This window comes from Boleophthalmus pectinirostris, unplaced genomic scaffold, assembly GCF_026225935.1.
Source record: "Boleophthalmus pectinirostris isolate CB_2022bp ecotype Guang Dong unplaced genomic scaffold, ASM2622593v1 HiC_scaffold_4, whole genome shotgun sequence".
Classification (NCBI taxonomy): domain Eukaryota; kingdom Metazoa; phylum Chordata; class Actinopteri; order Gobiiformes; family Gobiidae; genus Boleophthalmus; species Boleophthalmus pectinirostris.
In genome coordinates, this window is record NW_026571353.1 from 2,936,433 (window position 1) to 2,960,055 (window position 23,623).

At 41.0% G+C, this 23,623-nt stretch overlaps 2 protein-coding genes across 3 annotated transcripts; one reads left to right on the forward strand and one right to left on the reverse strand.

Moving 5' to 3' along the window:
• The first annotated feature begins 1,036 nt into the window (after positions 1-1,036).
• tti2 (TELO2 interacting protein 2) lies at positions 1,037-12,361 on the forward strand. 2 transcript variants are annotated; one of them, XM_020938395.2, is made up of 10 exons: positions 1,037-1,115; positions 3,595-4,096; positions 4,827-5,020; positions 5,579-5,636; positions 5,710-5,838; positions 6,048-6,140; positions 7,261-7,454; positions 8,737-8,880; positions 9,623-9,785; positions 10,616-12,361. In XM_020938395.2, exons 1-10 carry the CDS (start codon positions 1,090-1,092, stop codon positions 10,700-10,702), a joined length of 1,590 nt encoding a protein of 529 aa, XP_020794054.1. In that variant the 5' UTR covers positions 1,037-1,089; the 3' UTR covers positions 10,703-12,361. The 2 variants fall into 2 exon arrangements, with proteins under 2 accessions (XP_020794054.1, XP_055017887.1); XM_055161912.1 differs by lacking the exon at positions 1,037-1,115 and adding an exon at positions 1,124-1,402.
• LOC110172399 (centriolin-like) lies at positions 10,939-22,907 on the reverse strand. Its single transcript, XM_055161472.1, has 18 exons — positions 22,715-22,907; positions 22,269-22,342; positions 22,126-22,180; positions 21,909-22,060; positions 21,222-21,301; positions 21,035-21,146; positions 18,941-19,009; positions 18,327-18,444; positions 17,723-18,150; positions 17,232-17,326; positions 17,044-17,159; positions 16,222-16,295; positions 16,067-16,138; positions 15,925-15,994; positions 14,614-14,759; positions 14,271-14,342; positions 14,039-14,101; positions 10,939-12,820 (listed from the first exon to the last, which is right to left on the reverse strand). The coding sequence occupies exons 1-18, from the start codon at positions 22,905-22,907 to the stop codon at positions 12,680-12,682; spliced, it is 2,130 nt and encodes a 709-aa protein (XP_055017447.1). The 3' UTR covers positions 10,939-12,679.
• Positions 22,908-23,623: the final 716 nt, after the last annotated feature.

Consider the following 23,623-nt stretch of genomic DNA (forward strand, 5'->3'; position numbering starts at 1 on the left):
TTTGTCATAATTTCTCAAGAGGGTTATCCACTCAGAATGTAGCATGAACCTCACTGTGCTGAAATCCAGTTTATTTATTTATTTGAGACAGGGACAGTGCACAATTTTTGCATTTACCTTAACAGGAGAGATGCATTGTACATCAGATTGTAGCATCAGTGTTAATTTCCACCTGTAGTCCCTGGACAGGTTCATTGATTGATTGTATTTAACTGACCTTGACTATCAACTGTTCTTGGAGACATGTAGCATGTTTTGTTTAAACCTAAAGGGCACTCTGACCAGAAGCCCCACTAACTAAACCCCAGCACCTGCAGCCAATCCTGAGTCCATGCTAGTGCAGCTTCTGCAGCTCAGAGAGAGAATTCTAGAGGTTATGAGCTTTCATATGAGGCATGGCCTGTCCATATACTGAGAATGAGAATGATAATGAGTTCAGTTGTGATCTTAAATGGTCTTACTGTATGAGCACAGACTACCTGCGGGTCCTTTGAACATCTCTGCATCTATTATGTTCTAATGACACTTGCTTATGAATTAACTTATATTTAGGGATTTTAGTGGACTTTAGATTCTGTCTAGGCTAGGGTGACTAGATGTCCCTATTTAACTAGGACAGTCCCACTTTTGAGCCCTGTGTCTCCTGTTCCAGCAGATTTATCCAGAACCATCTATTTCTTTGAACCAATTTGATACTTGTCAGGTGTAAAAAGAGGCATAAATTGTCATTTGTATAGGTAAAATTTAAAAAATCTGCTGAAAAACGACCAAAACCCAAAGAAAATGTGACTATACTGACTCACATGTTAGTCATGAATGGTCTCTGCATAACAGTTTTCTTAATTACGCACTTACAAATGTATTATTACCAACCTCCAGAAAAACGGGGATGTCCCAGTTTGTTACTTTGAAATTCTGGTTACCCTAATTCTGTCAGAAATAGTTTAGTGTTGGAGTAAGAGACCAAAAGTGTCCGCAACTGCGCACAGAAAATAAGTTAAGAGCTAGGATCTGCGGACGCGGAACCTTTGTGCGAAGCTTGTACCGACACGGACCTGAGCTGAACGCACTGTTTACACCGGACCGCGCATGGATCATGGATCTATTAAAATAAGGTACCGTGGGCCACGCTTCAGTTTTTAATTTTTGAGCAGATAATAATCCTACATCTCACGGATCTGCTTTTCAATATTACGATATGCGTTTGACTAGCTGATGAATTAGAAGTGACCGAAGGAATTTTCAAATGAGTGAACTGAGCCGAAGGCAAGACATAAACAAACATAGCATGTATACTCTCAACCAGTGTTGGGAAGGTTACTTTTAAAATGTATTCCCCTACAGATTACAGATTACATACCTCAAAATGTAGTTTGTAACGTTATCCATTAAATGACTTAAGGTGAGTAACGTAATCTGAATACTTTGGATTACTTGATATTGTCATGCTTTTTAAAACTACATGAATGTATCAACCACATCCTGAAAATTCTTGTTTGTTCTCTTCAAATTGTCTGTTGAGCCCAAAGTCTCCATGAACAGACTTTTGTTTGCTGTAAAGTAGCAAAGACTAGAATCTTAACATAAAATGTTTTGTCTGCTAAAAGACAATAAAAAGCCTAGTCTTTCCTTAACCAAATTAAAAATATTATTGATAGAGAAATTATTTTTATATGAGATCACTGCTGCCTTAAAATATGTCCACCCTATTGTTAGGTGTCATATTGTTTAGACCTGGTTCAGTCCTGGTTTAGATCTGGTTTTAGTCCTAGTTTAGTCCTGGCTTAGACCTGGTTTAGTCCTGATTTAGACCTGGTTAATCCTGGTTTAGACCTGGTTTAGACTTGTTTTAGACCTGGTTTAGTCTTGGTTTAGACCTGGTTTAGTCTTGGTTTAGACCTGGTTTAGTCTTGGTTTAGACCTGGTTTAGACCTGGTTTAGTCTTGGTTTAGTCTTGGTTTAGACCTGGTTTAGTCCTGGTTTAGACAAGGTTTAGACATGGTTTAGTCCTGGTTTAGTCCTGGTTTAAACCTGGTTTAGTCCTGTTTTTTGTCCTGGTTTAGCCCAAAATGTGAAAACAGGAAAATACCGCCATGTAATCCATTTATTTCAGCAAAGTAACTGTAATTCAATTACCACTCATTGAAACAGTAACTGTAACTGAATACAGTTACTCTTAATTTTTACTCTGATTACGTAACGCCGGTACCTGTAATCCATTACTCCCCAACACTGCTTTCAACATCCTGGCCAGTCAGCGACACAAGTGAAGCTTTTGCACTACATTTATATGACATTCAACTCTGCAGTTTAGTTTTGATTTGTATTTTTTTTTTTTTTTTTTGCCACAGAGTTGTATTTGTTGTTCATACAAATTGTTTGAAAAAGAAAGGCGTAGTATCTATTTACACTGTGGTGTAAAAACCCATTAGTCTTTCCTGTCAGTGGCTGCTCTCTAAATGTGATTATTATCCAAGGTTTGGAGTTATGCGACTATTAAAATGACAGAGAAACATCAAAATAATCTACTGCTACTGTTTCTTTAATGACGTGTGGTTTACATGTCATTAAAAAAGGTTCAGAAATCAGATAATCCGAAAGTAATATCCAGAATAAAACCGGAAGAGCTCCACTGTGTTTTTAAACTCTACACACCTTCATTAGAATCATTTGGATAATGAGGCCTTGAATTGCCGATCTGTTCTGAACTAAAGGTAAAAGGAGCTGTTCAGTTGAAAACTACCGCTTCATGACATCGCAAAGTGGAACAGAGCATTTTGAGCTCTGGAGATGTAGACAGACTAATAATAAAGGGTTACTCAAACATGTGTGAATGAAACAAAACACAACTTCAGATATGTTTTTGTGGGTTCTATCATTCTAACATGGTTTAAAGCTTGGGGTCCTTACAAGGTAAGGTAAGGTAAGTACCACTAGAAGGTGCTCAGGAAATGTACCACACTTTGCGAATCACAAAAAAAAAGTATTTGTGATACTATTATATTGTATCTATTGTATTGTATTAAGGAGATAGCTATGGACATTTGAGATGCTACAGGCTTTTTACACCATATGTGGCAGCAAATGTGGCAGAAGACCTTCCAGAGAAAACACTTTGAGGGAATGGACTATTTAATCATCACCCGAAACACAAGAGCGGAATAAGAATGAGACCTTTCCTGTTGTGGTCACCTGGCGCCCCCTGGACACTGCTGTGATGCTGGAGAACACAGACGAGGGACATTTTTGGCTCTTCCTCTCCTCAAACTGCCCTGACACAGATCTGCTGACCCTCCCTGACCAGTCCTCCTTTTAAACTGCACCGAGACCTTTGACAGAAACACAAAGGCCTCACGACTGCAACAGTTGGCTGCAGCAAAACTTGAATGATGTTATGATTTGAATGGCGGCACATGCAGACGTAGCGCCCTCTTGCTCTCTCAATCGTTGTCTAAGCATGGGATAGAGAGAAACGTCATTTTAATTCCTTTGGATGTCTAGCACATATGAAGAAATTGACAATAAAGCTAACTTTGAACTTTGAACTATTGTATCTTATGGTTAAGATACATTTTCTTCTCGTTTTTTCCCCAGATATTTTAAGATGGACCTCTCTTCACTTCTGTCCTCCCTCCCCCTGCCCCAGCCTCTGTCTCCAGCTCAGCCAGTCACAACTCTGCTCTCTTCTCTGAGCGCTCTGATTGACTCGTGCCCTGACAGCGCCCTCCTTTCTGTCGTCTCTAAAGTGGAGCAGCTTTTGTCCTCCGCAGATTGTGATTGGCTGCTCTCCTCCACCACTCACAGCGTGGCGTCAGAGCAGGAGGTGGAGCTGGGGTACCTGTTGTTATCGCGTGCTCTGATTGGTCGCTGCTCCCTGCCACTCGCTGATGATGACATCAGTTCAGTGGCAGAGTCGCAGTACGACGCCATCAGACCAAGAGTTGAAGCTGTGAGTCACACCCTCGTTACCCTGCTGAGGATTCTGGGTAAAAGCAGAGCAGAGGGTGGGGCTGAGTGTGAAGGAGTTGGACTTTCGGAGAGAATCCTGTTCACTGTTGCTCCGGACATCTGTGTGTTCGCTGTCACTCACTTCCAGGTAAAATACAAAGTTAAAAATGTAGATGAAGAGGTAACTTTTCTGATGGAGGGTACTTGCTTGTCTCCATGGAGATTATGCTTTAATTTGTTTATCTCTATGGAGAATAGCAGGTGACGCAACCAGGGATGCACCAATCCACCTTTTCAGTTCCAATACTGACTGTGATACTAAAACTTTAAATATCGGCTGATATCAACCATCATCAGAGCAAAGAGAGCTGATAGGTTTATTTAAACTAAAACAAAATAAGACAAAAGTTATCCAAATGTGTTATGCAGCTGTTATTTATCACTCAAGTAACTACACACAACAACTTTGTGTTCATAAAGGAAAACATTGACTTGAACATGAGACCATCTGGGCCATCAGTAGATCACAATTACATCAATTTATTTGTATAACCAGGTTATCGGCTGAACCAATGTTTGGAAACCAATAAGTGATCCACCAAATTTGACCAGTATCAGATCTTTGCATCCCTAGATGCCACCAGGTCAAGTTACCAGGCAGATCTGTTATTGAATAAAATAATATATAGGGCAGAATTATGTTATTATTTTCCAGACAGTAGAATTTCCTTATGTCTTGATTTGGTCTAAGCCTGAATTAGTCCTGGTTTAGTCATCGTTAAGTCCTAACCACATGGACTCATCATAAACAACCATAAGGAAATGCATTGTTGTTGTAATTATTAGAGGTTTGATTAACTGTCTTGTCTAACACACAGATGGCACCATGGAGCAGCCCGTCGTCCAGATCCGCTGCACAGGACGTGATGGGAGCGCTGCTAGAGTCTGGACCATGGACAGACTCCGCCCACCTACTCGTTGGGGACAGGAAGCATAAGGAAGATAGGCAAAAGGGCGGGGCCAAGGGGATTTTGGGACCAATCCTGGACCTGCTTCAACCTCAACTCAGCAAGTAAGACTAAGAACTGTTTACACGGCCACAAGTTTTCAGCAAATCTGCGATGTTGGATTAGTCGCATTGGCCACTCATTTACACTACAGCAAGCTACGTGTTCATGCAATCTGTATTCTGTCACCAAAAGTCCAGCTGAAAATGCTGGAGGAGGTCCTTTCTTGGGGGCGGTAGCCTGTGCTGAGCTTTTAAATACTGGACAAACCAGTTCTCTCATGGAGGTAGTTCTGATCTGTGCAGTGATTGGCTGTGTGCATGCAGCATGCAGTGGGTCCGCAATCTCAAAAATGTTCTTAGGCCTCAGAAGTTGATGTCTACACAATTGTGTAACCATGTATAATTAATTGTGTTAATTATAAAGTCACTGGGTGGTGCACAAATATGTGTACTGCATTTTTCCACAGCTAAAATGGTTTCTCTTCATAACTTGAATTGAATTCAGTGGGTATGTAACGTTTTCCTGGCCATTGTTGCCATGTAAACAATGGCCATAGTCATGCAAAGGCTGGACTAAACTAGGGTTTAACCACGTCTAAATTGGGTCCTTTTTGATTTCAGAGAGTCCTTGTTCCACAGTGAATCGGTGAAGCTGGTGTTCTCCTGGGCTCTGCTGCAGGTCAGTTCTGGGTAAAACTATGGGAGGGACTCTGTCCTGGTCTCTAGTTTGGCAAGTGACTTCTTTTGGGCAGGTGACACGCCCTGACCTCTCTCAGCACCTGCCTCGCCTCCTGCCACCAGCGCTGCTGCTTACAGACCATTACAGACCAGAGAACTGCATTCTGGGAGTCCGCTGCCTGCATCACATCGTCCTGCAAATGGTTTGATCCTGATTGCTCTTTGTAACTTTTCTAGTGGAGAGTTTACCCACCTGCTTGTACATACATTTTTACTGTGAGCAAAATTGTCTCTCAACAGATCTGACCTATAACTTAGCCTGGAACATTCTTGGCAAAGCAGTAATGGGCTGGTCTCTCCACCAAAAAAGTGACACAAAGTAACTTTAAATGTAACAGTGTGTGTGTTCCAGGCTTGTGCAGATCTGCGACAACTGAACAGAGCGGAGGTCCTGTATCAGGCTGTGTTCAGACTCCTGTACAATGGCCAGCCTCAGGTCACTCAGGTCAGAACTCACTGCTGCTATCTTATTCTAGTGTTGCTACTTTGATGCTAAGAAAATCCTAATATTTACAGACAATGGTAAATAATGCTACTACTAGCATGAACTATTCTGTAAAGGTCAAATTTGTCCTACTTGCCCGAGGGCATGAGCTCAGTATCAAGGTTTAGATTTGTGTTTGTGGATCACAAACATCCTAGTCACTATTATTCTAAACACAAACAGATCTTTCAAGTCTCTTCCAGCAAACCTAGGTTCAAATGTCACTGTTGCCAATTTGAATCATTCCATTCACAGACTATTCACAGGCATAGGTGTTGAAGGTAGAAGTTGTATAACAGTATATGCAGCCCAATAATGTTCTTGAGATCATAAAACAAACTGTCAATGATTTAACTTAATAGTTATTTTAACATGTAAACCAAAAATCTAATCATGATCTGATTTCTGGAGTTAACACATTAATGAAATATCAAATTCCATCTCATGTGAGTAATGTGGTTTCTTTATGATGACAACTTGCACAACTTTTCTTGAACAGGTTTTGACAAGAAAAGCTGTGCAAGGGCAAACTAATGTGTAAAAGACAATTCTCCATAAATATAGAAAAACATGATACAAAACTGTACACAGCAACTTCACAAACCTGATGCGATGTGGATTAGTTTCATTAGTGGGATGCACCCTGATGGTTGTGATAACGAAGACTTTAGTACAAGGAGCAAAGTAAAGGGAGACTCAGAAACTCCAAAACTAAAGGGAAAATGTTTAAATATTGTTAATATAGTGTTTTGAGAGAATATAGTATTTTCAAAACAATGAAGGGTAACATGGTGATCTAAATATGTTATGTGTCAGCAGTTAATGTCCCACAGAAGTAAAATACCTCTTCTTTAAAGAAAGAAAGAAAAAGTTATTTGAAATTCATTGTACTTTACTCTACGGTTACTCTAAAAATCCATTGATTCACTGACACATGTTTTTAATGATGAGATTTCTCTTGCGTTCTCATATAAACCAAACAAAAATAGTGTAATTATATTAGTTATCAGATTTTTACTGTCAGTCTTCATGTAGCCAGTGACAGAGATGAGTAAGACTCTGTGATTTCTGTCTCCCTCAGTGTATCCTGGCCTTTCTGATGGACCTGCTGCTCGTTCTGGAGAAGCCCCCCTCGTCCCCATGCTCCTCCCGCTCCCGCAGAGCTGCCAGTCGCCATGATGATGTACTGCGATTGGTCCTGACACAGATGGAGGCGGAGCATAAACTGGCGCTGCGGCGGGTTTATGCCTCTGCACTTCCTCTGCTTGTGGACAGGTGGCTCTTTCTCACATGATTCCAAACCAGGAGATATTATATATTATAATATTAGTCTTTAACCATGTTATAACAGTGCTTCCTCATCATTAGCTTATTCAGAGTTACATGAAAATGGGCTTCTTGCTAGCGTGAAATGTAGGATGCGGAATAATTAGCTGAATTGTGTAACGGTTCCATAATATCGATTAAGGCAATATTGTGATTGAGCCTTTAATTCACAGGTGTCAAACATAAGGCCCGGGGGCCGGATGCGGCCCTCCAAGACCTTTAATCTGGCCCTCGGCTGATTTTCTACTAAAATATTTTAATTATAGTTTCTATTAAAATACTGGTAATTTTTTGCGGTGCTTAGCATAGTGGCCCCTCCCACCAGAGCAGCACAAATGAAGACTTGCCTCTTTCCAAACGCTCTTAAAGGACGATCGTTTTGACCTCATCAGCAAAATGTCAAAAATGAGAAAAGTGGACACCAAGTGCAGGATTTTCCAAGAAAAATTTACTTATTCCTATTTGCATTCAAGTTAATGTTAAAACATTGTGTTGAAATTGCATTTTTCTTAAAGTTTCAGGTTGTTCATAATATTATAATGTTTTGTAACAGAAAGAGTTAATCAGTTAAAAAAGATTTCTGTAATCGATTTGTGTTTCTCTGCACAAATATTTGAACTTATTGTTATTTTTGGGGTATAAATGACATGAGTTTTCTGATCCGGCCCCTTTGGGATCAAAGTTGGTTGGATACGGCCCCCAGACCAAAATGAGTTTGACACCCCTGCTTTAATTGGATGTAATAAGACAGGCCAAAACAGGCTGATTTTGGCCTTGACTGTCTTAAACAAAGCTGTTCAGTAGTTACTTGAAGAATAAATAACAGTTACATCAAACCACTGGATCTGTTACCTGTGTTTTAAGGAAATAAGTGCCATTTTCCATCCCTACATTGGTATCAGTTGATATTTAGGCAGATTCTTATATTCAAAGTATCGATTCAGTATCAGAACTCGGTGCATTCTTGAGTGAAATACAACTACAAAGTATAAATTCTGCAATTTTGAAGAGGATGTTCTTGGACCTGTTTCTGTTATTAAGGTGTTTTAGATCAATATTGCATTTTATGTGTGATATAGTTTGATACTAAATATAGCTAAAAACCACAATATGTCTTCTTTAACATAAATTTTAACTAAAAACTTAACTTTAAAAACAACAAAACAATTACACATAATTTTCGCAAAACCCCCAACTGTAATGTCATGCCAGCATGCCCTCTGCTGTCCAGGTTTGGTATTGCAGTGTGCAGACACTTGAGGCGTCTGGAGAGAGTGATCCTGGGGTACCTGGAGCTCAGTGACCCTCCGGATGAGACCAGCCGTATCCAGATCCTCCTCACCCTGAACCGGACTCTGCAGACCGCCTGGCCCCGGTGAGACCTGGTTTTGACATGTCTTTGTTGTGTAGTTTAAAGAGATAAACCGGAAATAAGTGGCAAATGCAGGGCTGTTTCACTTCACAGTCTGAAAAAAAAGCTGTGCCTTTGTCTGAAAAAGAATACATGTGGTGGATATTAAAGGTTCTTTATGATGCAAAATTGACTTGTGAGCTTTAAGCCATGTTATAATGTTGCTACCTCATCCAAAACAAGGCCAGAGTTGTGTTATGTTTCATTTACATGTTTGAGTCAAACTTTATTATTAGTCTGTCTACATCTCCAAATGCTTCCACCTTGTGATGTCATGTAGAGGTAATTTTCAATTTAACAGCTACCTGTGACTTTTTGTTCAGTAAGGATTGGATAATTTAAGCCCTGGAATTGCTAAATGATTCTTGTGAAGTTTAAAAACAGGAGATGAGGAAACAGATGAGGAAACATTACAACATCGATCAGAAAATAGTGTATGCATGTAATGTACAAAACAGATTTAAATACTGACTTCCTCCTGCTGTGTGAAAATCAGGTGCCCCAGTTTTAAGTTGTCTTAGATCAGTTGCAAGCAACAAAATATAAAATAATGTTCTACGTTATATTACATCTTGATACAATATACAAAATAATATATCATCTTTAAGTTCTGGTTAAGTCCTAGTTTTGGTCTTGTCTTTGTTAAGCCCTTCAGATTTGACTTAGGTCTGGTTAAGACCTGGTTCTGATCTGCTCTTGTCTCCAGGGTGGACCAGAGGAGAGGACTGCAGTTCCTCAGGGCAGTGCTGCGTTTGCTGATAGATGTTTCTTCAGACTCAAATCTCAAAGACTCAGTGAAGCAGGAGATTTTCAACCAATCAGCCACAAGTATCCGACTGCTGGATGCCTGTTCCAGTGGGACACTACAGGTACTCGAGTACATGTACTGATACTGAACTATGGGTCAGATGCCCTCCCATGCTCCTACTCGTGTAGTGTTAAGATGAGTTAAAGTTAAGATGCAGAGTTTGTGGTGGTGTTCAACACCTTTAGCAGGATAATGGATCATATCACTAAAAAAATTTAGGATTTAGATTTTACTAATCTAAAGAAAAACAGGCTCCAGGTCTCAATGTCCAGTAAAATACTACATGTGTAGTTGTAGGAGGATGAGTTTGTGAATAGCCACTTGTTGATAAACCACAGCCAGCTGCAACACTTTAATCAGAGCTTTTTTGGCTTTGGCTTTGCTTCTTACTCATTTTGGTAAAAAAAAAAAAAAAAAAATCTGTTACTCGCTAGTGTGATGTGCAGCTATCCATACAAGGGGCCCACAGCGTGCCGCACTTTGTTGTGATGACGTTTACGGCTACGCCATCTTCAAGTTGGCCGACTTGTTTCTTTTATTAAGTTGTTTTAGATCAGTATTTTGATCATAATGATCCATAGGTGTCATAGTGGACACAAGCACAATAGATCTTCTTTAACATAAGATTTGTCAGTTGTAAAGGCACAATTTCAAAAAATAATTTTACAAAGTGTGTACATTTCCAGACAATGGTTAAACAAAAAAAATTGTCAGTTTTTTGAGTTAAAGTTAAATTCAAAAATAATAACACAAACTAAATAAGAACTTAAAGTAGAGAACACTGCAACTTCTACAAATACCCAAACCATTGAAGTCTTGTAACCAGTAACAGACAATGTAGTGTGTTGTTTAAGTGGAGCCTGTTCTAATGCAGCATCTGTCTTGTCTCAGTGTCTCCTCCTGCAGGTCGGCAGCAGTCACTGCAGTCCTGATGTCCTACAAATTTTACACTCAGCAATGACCAAAACACAAACGTGACACTAACCACACGAGGGACAAAGATCTAACAAAGAACTGGACTGAAAACTGGACCAAGCAGCAGCCCACTGTCCCCACTTAAGGCCCACAGCAGCAGGGATGGACTCAGCCTCCAGAACAAGTGAAGAAGAAAGAGTCAACACAAGGCAAAAAAACAAACAGTGTAATCCGCACAAGTAAATATCTCCTTAAATGTTTGTAGTAATGCAAATAGAAATACTGTGCAGACACATACACTAGGTGAAAAGATACTGTTTTATTAAAAAGTTGTAAAAATATAAAATTTTTCCTTTCCACAAAAGTGCAATACAGTAACAGTGATTGTCTCATGATAACGTTCTTTCAGAGAACAGTGAGAGAGGCTCTGAGAAGGCTGCACAAATTGAGGAAAAAATCAAATGCATTAGTTAAAGAGTTGTAGTCTATTACGTAGTATATTTACTTAATAATTGTGATAGTTCATATAACAGATTCATTTCAGTATTCCAATATTCCAAAACAGCCCTTCTGTCCAATCACACTGTGAGTGAATAATCTCTTTACTTTAAAACAGGGGTGTCAAACATACGGCCCGGGGGCCAGATCTGGCCCTCCAAGACCTTTAATCTGGCCCTTGGTTGATTTTCTACTGAAATATTTTAATTATATTTTCTATTAAAATATTGTTAATTTTCTGCGGTGCTTAGCAGAGCAGCGTCTCCAGCGTCTCTGTACGTGGCCCCTCCCTCCAGAGCAGCACAAATGAAGACTTGCCTCTTTCCAAACCCTCTTAAAGGACGATCGTTTTGACTGTTGACCGTGACACCCTCATCAGAAAAATGTCAAAAACGAGAAAAGTGGAGCCGAGTGCAGGATTTTCCAAGAAAAACGGACTTATTCCAATTTGCATACAAGTTAATGTTAAATGCAATTTCAACACGATGTTTTTTTCTTAAAATTTCAGGTTGTTCATAATATTATAATATTTTGTAAAAGAAAGAGTTAATCAATTAAAAAGATTTCTGTAATAGATTTGTGTTTCTCTACACAAATATTTGAACTTATTGCTATTTTTGGGGTATATATGCCATTTTTTTTCCTTTCCAGCCCCTTTGGGATCAAAGTAGATTGGATACGGCCCCTGGACCAAAATGAGTTTGACACCCATGCTTTAGAAGCTGTAGTGACTAAATTCTTTTAGTCATTTGTGCTCACATCAAAATTTGATATTTTTGCAGTTTTACCAGGTTCTTTGACCCAGTAATCAAAGAGGTATTAACCATAAACCAGGACACAACACATACAGTTTAAAGGCAACTTCTACCAGAGAATTCTGACTATGCCTTACTTCAGTTTTCAAATTGTGCTTATTTAGAATGTTGTAACTCTTTAATCTGCTAGAATATACTTTTAGAAGCCGTAACAGATCATGAATACATAAAAATATAATAAAATGTTAATGACAATGAACAGTTTTATAGATGCGAACACTGCAGTCCTGACCTTCTGAAGTCCCTCAGGGTGTGGGGACTGGTGACATGTGCATGGTTTATTTCAGAAGAAGGCTTAACACTCTTACAGTAAACATATGGAAAGTTCGGCTATGCTCTTTTTGTTATTTTTTGTTTTATCCTGTTTTTGCTTTGTATGAAAAACATAATAAATATTTGAATTATTAAAGCAATACTGCAGTGTTTCTTTTATGTAATGTTCACTATTATCCCCATAAAGACATAGCTTTTCTGCATCTGACAATACAACATTGGTTCTTCCATTGTACACTAGTCAACTAACCTCAAATTTAATAGTTCACATCCAACCCAATTACTGCTGTCCATGGGCAAGACACTTCACCGAGCGCTTTGTATGAATCATGACAAGGGGAGAACATACAAACAGTGTAGAATAAGCTGAGGACTGAATTGGGAACCTTTTCACTATGGAGGAACTATGCCACGGTGCTCCCTGGTTCTATATAAAACCGTTACATAGTGAGTGTTATTTGTGTATTTTAGCCCTGAGCAGCAGAGAATCCAGACTGTCCACCCTGTGCCTCAGTCCCCTCAGGCTCTGCTCCGTCTCCAGACCTCTCTCCTGAAGGCTCTGGTCCTGGGTTTGTAAGGAGCAGCGAAGTCTGGCCTATAAAAAAATAAAATAAAAAAAATAACTAGAAAAGCACTCAGAGCGCAGACCTCCGCCAAGGACTACCCCCATTTTTTATATAAATTGCGATAAAATCAGTCTTCTGGATCAGATCCGGATCAGCCTTTGGAATATGAAAGAGGATCCCATTGTCCATCCCTGAGTCAAATTTCATGGGGTTTTGTCAATAATTAACCGAGATATTGAGAAACAAAATTTTTGGCCCCATTTACCACAATGTTAACTAAAATTTCAAAGTGATCCAGAATCCAGGATTTCTTCCGGATCACCCCCAAAATGATCATGAATCAGTTCTTCCTTTTCACATTTCCAACAAATCCAGAAAATTTCATCAAAATTGGTCCATAACTTTTTGAGTTATGTTGCTGACAGTCAAACAAACAAACAAACAAACAGACAAACGCCGGCAAAAACATAACCTCCTTGGCGGAGGTAATAATAAATAAAATATAGTGGGTTAATTTAATGCCCTCTACTCTCAAGCCAACTAATGTTCTGTTTAACTAAGTCTTGTCTTGGTCTTTGATTTTATTGGCAGCCTGAACCCCAGGATTTTTCAACAAACTTTGGCTCTGCTCCTCTGTCTTCTGCTCCTCTGTCTCTTCTGCTCCTCTGTCTCTTCTGCTCCTCTGTCTCTTCTGCTCCTCTGTCTCTTCTGCTCCTCTGTCTCTTCTGCTCCTCTGTCTCTTCTGCTCCTCTGTCTCTTCTGCTCTCTGTCCTCTGTCTCTGTCTCTTCTGCTCCTCTGTCTCTTCTGCTCCTCTGTCCCTTCTGCTCCTCTGTCCTCTTCTGCTCCTCTGTCCCTTCTGCTCCTCTGTCCCTTCTGCTCCTCTGTCCCTTCTGCTCCTCTGTCCCTTCTGCTCCTCTGTTCCTCTGCTCCTCTGTTCCTCTGTTCCTCTGTTCCTCTGCTCTCTGCTCCTCTGGCTCTGGCTCTGGCTCTGCTCCTCTGGCTCTGGCTCTGCCTCTGCTCCTCTGGCTCTGCCTCTGCTCCTCTGGCTCTGCCTCTGCTCCTCTGGCTCTGCCTCTGCTCCTCTGGCTCTGACTCTGCTCCTCTGGCTCTGACTCTGCTCCTCTGGCTCTGACTCTGCTCCTCTGGCTCTGACTCTGCTCCTCTGGCTCTGACTCTGCTCCTCTGGCTCTACTCCTCTGCCTCTATGCCCATTTCAAACACGGTGACTAAAATACAAGTCTCTTACTTTCAGTGAGTCTTGTTTGAGCTCAAGTTTGTCTGTTTCCAGCTCCATTCTCCACCTCTCCTCCTGGACAAAAAAATTGAATCAGATCAGAAACATGCAATCAGTTAGAAACACTGACAGTAGCACAGGAAGGACTTTCACACTCCACTCAGAGAGATCAGGAGTCTAACCCACAACCTCCTCACTGAGATGAAGATGAGACTGAGATAATCCACAGTTAAAGGGCTCACACCTCTGGGCTGGAGGCTGATCTGAGACCGGCTGTGGACAGGTAGAACTCTTCGCTGGATTCTTCATCCGAATTCTGAAGACAGGAGTTAACAAGGCTTGAACAATGTCTTAAAATGTCTTAAACCATGAAAATTATTCCTCACTAATGCATACTTAGCATTGTAATACATTGTAGTACTTTTCACAATTTTCTGAGGCCAGAGCTGTTTTGCCAATACAGTAAAGTAAACCAAAACTAGCATGCTTACAGTGCACAGCAATTCTCAGACAATAACATTTTTGACACAGACAGTATACAGTGGTCTCCTTTTTTGGCCATATATAAAATCTATCCATATACTCACGACCAATGCACTTGGCAGCTCCTCCTCTTTTGGCAGTAGGTCCATCTCTCCCAGTGTAAGCTCTTTCTGGTGAAGCTCCTCTTCCTTGTGTCTAATCTCCGCCTCTCTCTGCAGCAGGTTTCTCTCTCGCTCCCACAGCTCATCATCTTCAGAAAACAAACATATCAACACTAAAACAAAACTTCAGTCAGCTCAACTCAAACCACTAGACAGAGCTACAGTATTTTACCACATATCGCTCTCGCTGGTCCAGTGTTTTTCCTGTTTGAGCCTAAAAAAAAACTGTTCCCCCAAAAGCCCCTCACAAACATTTACAAGCGCTCCCACCTGTGCTGTCGTGATACTAACGTTTAAAAAGTGATTTCAATACTAAGGAATAAACTCGATACTCAATACTGACTCCAATACCATGATGACAATAAAAACACTAGACAATATGCTGTGATTTCCAACATTAAATGGTAGTACTTTCTTTTCTATTATCACATGGCCTTATATGTGCGTAATCCCTCAGTGGTCCAGTAGGTTCATATTGGTCCGTGGGTGTGTACTAGTCTATGTGCTCTTATACTCAGGGTATCCCCAGGTTTGACTACTCCAAATTTAAGACTTTTAAAGACCTTTTTAAGACCAGTTAAATGAAAATAAAGACCAACATTGCACCCATTATGTGAAAAACACCAGATCCAATTCTAATAATGACCTTTATTCACTGCTTTAAATAACAAAAAATACTTTTATTATAAAATCTCATTCAGAATGCATTTATAATTGCCTGTAAAATCATTTAAAAAAATCATTTATAACATTCTAACAAGACAAACTAACCTTTCACATTGTCTTTCTCACATTGTCTTTCAAAGAGCTTCAACCATTTCACATTTTCAACAACAACAAACTGTTGTAACACTCTGCTGATTGTTTACTCATTGCCGCCAGAAACCAAATTAGACGTTCATTTATGTAGTTTTTTTTTCCTTCCTATATTTAACATTGCACTACAGCCCGGTTCAGTTTACAAAAAACAATCTAATGAAATTTTGTGCCTTTGAGAATATAATAAAATAATAAGACTTGGGCAACATAATTTAAGACTTTTTAAGGCCTTAATTTAAGAATATGAAATTCAAGGCCTTTTTAAGACTTTTAACACTCCTCAGCTATCCTGATACTTGTTCTGATACAGCTCAACATCATTCTAAAGACATTCAGGAAACATTCTGCTCTGTCCTGTGAATGGGACATTTTTTTTAGTATGGATACCTGCTCAAATGAGGATCTAGTTTGGATTCTAGTTTTAGCTTCACTCACCGAGTTTGTGCAGGTGATCCTGGGTCACATGGCGCCCCCTGTCCTCGCTCTCTGTCACTGCAGCTGAAGCCTGTAAAAGAAAAGCCTTTATCTTTGGTCTTTTAACTCAAGTAGTGTCCTCTAGGTTGTGTGTTAGCTGTACCTGTGCTCTGAGCTCCAGCTCCTGCAGCTCATTGTGCTGCTCTCTATGCTTCTCTCTGAGCGCTAACAGCTCCTACACACATTAAACACATGACATTCAAACAGTATTAACATGAGAGTGACTAAAATCTAAAGTGTGCTCTGAAGAGGACAAACCTGTTCCACAGTTCGGAGTTGGACTTTCCTCTCCTCCACTTTCTCCCCGAGGAAACTCAGCAGCTCAGAGCTCTCTGAAAAACACACACGCAATAAGTGTTACGACAACACATATCGACACGAAATAGAAGGACTCAAGCTCAAACCTCAAATGTTTAATTTTTCTTCACTTGAGCTCTCTGGGTATTATTGAATTGGCTGATTTTACATATATTACTGTGCACTGGCAGAGTTTGTGTGTGTTTTGATGAAACCAAATAAAATATATGGAGAAAAACTACGCTACACAATAATCATTATTCATTTCCTCCACATTTGGTGCAAGTACTACTTTAACATGACCTCTTATGTTCACACATGGGCAAAGTGGGTGTTGCCTAAGAACACAATGAGATGAGTGCTCTGGCCGCTCAAACTTCTAAGCCACTGTTGCGCCATGCACCTGTCCATCATCTGTCAAACAAAAAGCTGCTACAAGTGTCATCCGCTCATCATGTTGGCTACTCCAGTCTCAGTGCCAGTACTTGGTACTGGGCTGACCAAATGCAAAGGACAAATGGTCTTACCCGGACAATAAAGTCTGTTATAAATAAAAGAGAAATCTAAAGCTGAATTCTGAGCTTTTTTACGCTGAGCATGGACTGTGTAGGTTTGCCTGAGCTCAGCTGCTTTCACATTCGCTCTACTGCAGAGTGACAGAGGAGCCACTGAAAACACCGCTCTTAGACTGGCACTTGATGGTGCTGCACATAATAAATAATAATAAGTCTAGGGAGGAATGATCTATTTTAGACTCTCAAATCAAGTAGCAGTATTACTTACCATTAAGCTTCTCCTGATTGGCAGCTGTCTCCTGCATCACTTCCTGTTGAGTGAGCACTGATTGGCTCTGCTCCTCTTTGAGTTTCTGAAGCTCTGCCTCCACTGCAGACAGACACCTGGCTCACAAATGCAGGGTTTAAAAAAAAAAAAGAAGTTTTTAAACAGTTTTTTCAGTTGCTTTGTTTTACCTGTGTGCATGTCTGAGTCTGTCCTCCAGGTGGCGACACTGCCGCTGCAGACTGCCACTCTGCTCTTTTCTCTGCTCCACCTCCTCCTTCACCTCCTGAAAAAAGCACTGTCATAAGAAGTGTGCTGACGGATACCGGCTTTAGACCTGGTTTAGTCTAGATTTTGCTGGTTTAGAGCATAGACTGTATATATCTCAAAAGTCGCTGCTATAACTGCAAGTCAATGAGCTTCATTTGACTGGAGCCACTTTCTTATACAGTCCTGGGGGAGACTAACAGAAGCGATGCCAGTCTGCTCCCCAGAGACCCCTCCAATCACCAATCCCATAGACACCGCACGCAAAACACAATTGGTCAGAGCCAAGATCAAACCAAAAACCTTTGGGTTGGTGGGCAATGGCTCTAACCTTTAAGCCACTGTTGTTTAAGTGTTTCCTGAAGACCTGAGCTAGGATGTCAGCATTAATATTGTTTTATGATTGAAGACTCACCTGTAGCTCTCTCGTCTGCCGTTCTGTCTCTTTAAGACATGACTCTGCCTCCATCCTCCGCATCTCCACTTCCTGTTGCAGCTCCGTAAGCTCCAACTGCTTCCTGTCCACCGCAGCCTGTGATTGGTCCAGTTCCCGCTGCTTCTCCATCACTTCCTCCTCCTTCTGTCTCACTTCTTCCTGTTTCATGAGAAGTTCTGACTTGGTTCGATCCAGCTGGTCTTCGGCCTGGTTCAGCTCGATCTTGACCTGGCCTGCCAGATCTGTAGTGCGGTCAAGCAGGTCCTGGGTCTGATCCAGTTGGGTCTGGGTCTGGTCTAGCTGGACTTGGGTTTTCTGAAGGTTCTTGAACTCTCTGGACTGTAGTGTTTTCAAATTGACCAGTTCTTGTCGTTCTGAGAGCACCTTGTCCAGAACCTGCTTCAGCTCTAGGGCAGAAAACAGGACTCATAATTCATCTGGTACAATAAATCGTTACTACTAGAGCTACTCTCTAGAACACTCTACTAAGAGATATCGGGGGTCTAACCCACAACCTCCTTACTGAGAGGAGGAGACAGGATAACCACTCTGCCACAGTAGCAGTAGTATCAGGGTTCAATACCAGTTCGGATTGAGTCCAGCTCAGACCGAAGTTGCTCCAGTCCTTTTTCCTCTTCTGTTGTGGTTGAGACCAAAGAGCTCCTCTGAGACAACAGTGTCTCCTGCTCTTGCACCAACAACTGCCCAGAAAACAACACAAAACACTCAAAGGAGACATACTGTTTGACTGAGTCCTTCTCATTTACCCACTCCAAGTTGTATTTAGAGTGATTCACGCAAGTTTGAGTACTGGTAATCTTTATGCTCCTGCATTCAAGATGCCACTGCTCTGAAAAATCACAGTTTTCATCTGCCATGACCTGCTGACAATACATGCCCACTCTCAGTTTCTTTTTCTTTAAAGGCAGAGTTGCATGGTGCAAGTGGCTCAAGTGGGGGAAAAAAAAATCACTATTCCCAACTGTAAATTGCATCTATTCTGATTCTGATCCATAGGTGGGCCGACAGCACGGTCTGGCAGAGTTAAACTTGTGTGATGATGTTTAAAATATAAAATAATGATCCACAGGTGTCCTTGGTTATAACTATATAGCAAATAAAACCAGTGTGTTTAGTTGAACCTGAACCTTGAACCTTTGGTTTGGTTATGTCCTAGTTTAGTGCTATAGAAGTTACCTGTAGACTGGTCTTGAGTCTGGTCTCTTGGTCCCTCAGCTCCTGTATTCTCTGCTGCATTTGCTCCTCCTACAAACACATTACACGAATTGAGGTTTCTAACTCTATATACAAGTGGACACACCCCAGTCACTGAGTTTACACCAGGCTAGACATAGAAGAAACACTCTGTAAGGACATTCAGATTTCAGATATCCCATTTCTCAGCCAAACAATCAAACGACATCCATGTTTCAAAGTAACAACCATAGCATCTGCTCCAACAGCCTGGTGGAAATTCCATAAAATCACACGTTTAACTATCTCACTATCTAACTTCACCCCCATCTGGAATAACTCTGACCTTCTTAGCAACAAAGAAACACTTAATTTTCACTCTTGGGTGCAAAAGGGCATCACACATTTAAAACACATCTTCCATAATAACACCCTGGTATCATTCCCATACCTGGTCCAGGAGTTCGGCATCACGAGTAATCAGTTTCTGGAACATTCACAACTCAAATCCTCGGTACAGTAAAAAATTTATACTAGTACAGCAAATCTATGCCTTTCCCCTGCAATCTCAGAATTAATCAATATCCCCAACCCCAAAAAACTCATATCAAAGATTTATAAAATAATATCTCACTCCGACCAAACTATATCATTACCGTCAATAAAATGGGAACAAGATCTCTCCCTCACTCGTGATGCCAACTTCTGGACCCAGATCTGTAAAAACATTTATCTTATGACAAAAAATGAAAATCTACAACTCATACAATATAAGGTACTCCACAGAACTCACTACACTGGTCAAAAAACGCTGAAAATGGGATTCGCATCAGAAATTAACTGCACAAATTGCACACAAAACCTCCCCAACACTTATATTCATGCCTTCTGGCATTGCACACCCATCAGGCACTTCTGGGAAGAAATCACGGACTCACTATCCCACTTCATGGCTTGTCGCATCCCCATGTCCCCCTCACTCTGCCTTCTAGCAGACCTTTCAATAATCACAATAGATAATAAAAAACATAAACCTCTCCTTGTGGCCCTAACTATCGCCAAAAAAACTATCCTCATGAACTGGAAATCAAGACACAACATACATCTGACACACTGGAAAAACCTACTCATTGACCATATCTCTCTGGAATACACATCTACTACCCCCGTCAGCACAACAGCACCCCAGTCACCCTGGTCCACCTTCCTCCATTTTCTACAAATGTAATTTCATATTTGATTCTTCTTCTTCTTGTTCCTTAACTCTTTTCTTTGTCTGGTAGTCAACCACCTTTTGCCTGACATGAAAATAGATGAAGTCCTGAGAGTACATACACATGCACACATGCACACACACATAACACACCCATACACACTCACACATAACACCACTTTATTTTATAAAGAAACAGGGATGGGATAGACAGGCTATATAAAACAGTACTGTAATAGACTTAGGAATACAGCACAAAAGTTGTCTGCCTCAGGTCCTTAGCGGGCTGGGCCCTCTCTGCTGTCGCCTGGGTGTTGGGTGTGGGGGTCCGCTTACGGGTGCCCAAGTGCGTGCTCTCCCGTCCCCTCAGGGTCTCCCCTCTGTGCTGGCTTCACTCTCTGGTCTACCCCCAAGCTCCTTACCTCCCTGATACTTTTAATGCATCACACCCAGCTTTTTTTTTAATGCATCACAAGTCAACCAGGGATGAATGTGGGTTCATGTGTGTGAATTGTGTGAGTGTGTGTGCAGGCTTGTGTGTATGTGGATGTGCGTGCACGTTCCTGTGCCCACACCCACGCACACACATACGCATATGCACACACGTACACACATACACATAAGGTTCACACTGTCACCAACCCCTGTCATCTTTGTCCCTATTTGTATGTAATGTTCAATCGTAATATCTGTCTTGTATCTTGTATATTGTTTGGTTCCTATTTGTTGTAATCTATGTAGTTTGCAAAAAACAAAAAACAAAAAAAAGAAACATAGAACTATAATAAAATCTGGAAGGTGAGACCAAAAAAAAAAGAAAAAAAAAAGAGTTTCTAACTAACTCTGGAACAAAAATGAGACATAACTCTATACAGCAAACTCACTTGGTTCCTGAGTGAAACCAGAGGGTCGGAAGACCGGACCTGGTCTATGTCTGGACTTAGGATTTTGGCTCGTCTGGACTTCCTCAGAGTCCTCATCTCGTCCTGAAGGTCCCTGAAAGACATCCAATGAATAAAGTAGCAGTAGTGAAAACCTTACAAACTTTAATGAGGTAAAACAGTGTTTTACTTGAGTTGTAGTTGTGTCTGCTGCAGACAGGCGGCACTGTCTTTTGCTCGGCACTGCCACTCTTCAGCTTCACATCGGGCCTGAAGAAAATGCAGTAAATATATTTATAATTTGGAAGTAAATGTAAACATATCTTGAATCATATTAACACAAAAATAGTCACATTTTTAAGCTCTGATCAATTGCACACCCCTAATCAGTTTTATTGTTTCAAAGTTTCTGCTTTTTAACTGCTATTGTGAGGCCCTGTAAAATGAAGCTGAGCAAAAACAAACACAAAACTGGGTTGCTAGTTTCAATACTGAAATCCAGTTGATTTATTTCTAAAATGCCTCTTTGATCTGAATGGTCACTACCTAAACCCCAGCACCTGCAACAATCCTGAGTCAGTGCTATTGCAGCTTCTGCAGCTCAGGGAGGGAATTCTGGAGGTTCTGAGTTTCTACATGAGCTCTGTCCCTAAACTGAGAATGACAAACATTTGTCCTCTATCTGCAGGTTAAGGAACTGGCAACCCAGGTTCAGTTGAGTCTGTAGTACGACTCCCAGTTTACAATCAAACAGCTACAATTATTAGATTAGAAGGAGACTAACCCAAAGATGTTGGTACAATGAGCAGACAGGTGTGGGCATATGTGTGTGTATGTGTGTATTTGTGTGTGTGTGTGTGCATGTGTGGCATTGGACCTGTGCTGTAGAGCTGTGGGCCTCCTGCAGCAGTCTCTGAGCCTGACGGAGCTCTGCTCTGCGCTTCATCAGAGTCTGCTCCACACACCACACCTCCTCACACACGCCCAGAACATGTCTACAAAACAGAAACACATGTACAGGTGACACGTCTCTAAATGTCCCCACATACACACACGTACAGGTGAAATGTCTCTAAACGTCCACAAGTTCTCACCTGTGTTTTTGAGAATCCTTTGGAGTTTTTCAGTCTCTGATCGAAGCCGGTCCCTCTGAACATAAACAAAATCATCATTATAGAGCTTAGAACAGCTAATAACCCATATAATTTCTTCAACTATATTAACTGTCATTTCAAACCTGTGTGTGAGCGCCCTCTGCTGGACCAAAACTAGAAGAACAACGATGAGTTCCAGTTTCCTCCTCACTGTGATCTGGGGAAACAAGTGTGTGGGTTCCATTGGATTCACACAGGTTTAACACTGCATATTTAAGCCTTGTTCTTCTCTCAAACAGAAAACACCTCCTTCTGATGTCATATAGTAATACAGGAAGTGCTTCCACTGTGTTTTTAAACTCCACACACCTTCACTAGAATAATTTGAATAACTTCAGTCCTGGAATTGCTAATCTCTTCTGAACAAAGGGTAAAAGGAGCTGTTCACTTGAAAAATATTGCTTCATGACATCAAGGTGAATATCATAAAGCAATACACAACCCAAGGTATGTTTCTGAGGAGGTAACAACGTTCTAACATGGCTTAAAACTCACGTGTCAATTTTGCATAATATAGGACCTTTAATACTTCTCTGCGTGTGGTGACGGCGGTGCTCCTTCATCTGTGGGATGTTGAGACCGTTCCCTGTTGCACCTGTGGGGGGTGCTCTCTCTGGGGAACTGAGCAGGTGCAGGTCCAGACCAGAGTCGTGAGCGCCCCCAGACCCCATACTCACGTTCTGGACGGATGAAGAGACAGGTAGTTTAGCTCCTAAAGCCATCACCGATTTCTCTATATCATTCTTGACACTTCACATGTTTTGTGTAGATTTTTTTTAATATGAATACACATTCAAGTGTAACAGTGAATACTCTGCTCTATCTGACCACCTCCTCTGCATCCTTTACTCCATCTGCCCCTCTCCTCTACATCCTCTGCTCCATCTGACCCCCTCCTCTGCATCCCCTGCTCAACAAATTAATCTCATGTCTTCTTTCACTACTTGCATAAATCTCCACTTTTTGGCTTCCTCCTGCCTCCTTTTCCCTGCATTTATTCTTCCTCCTCTGTACTATATACTCATGGTCTCTTCCTCTGTACCATATATTCTCTCCCTACAAAATGCAAAAAACAAAAAAAAAAATGTATGTATGAATTAACTACTGTATTTTTCGGGCTATTAGGCGTTCTGGATTATAAGGCGCATTGTCATTAAATGGTCTATTTTTGAACTTTTTTCATAAATAACCCGCACCGGACTTTAAAGGAAACACAATAGTTGGATGGGTGAGTGGGACTTTGTTTGGCGCGTTCATGGTGACTCTGGGCTTTGTTCAGTTGTGGCGTGTAGGGAGGGTGCTGTCTGGGACCAACGGATTGTTGGCGTGTTTGTAGTGACTCAGTTGTTCAGCTGTGGCTCAGAGTGGCACATTGCACTCGCTTTTTCGGTTCGTTCCTCCGTTCCGTTCCTTGTTCACGTGGAGTGATGAGTGTGTC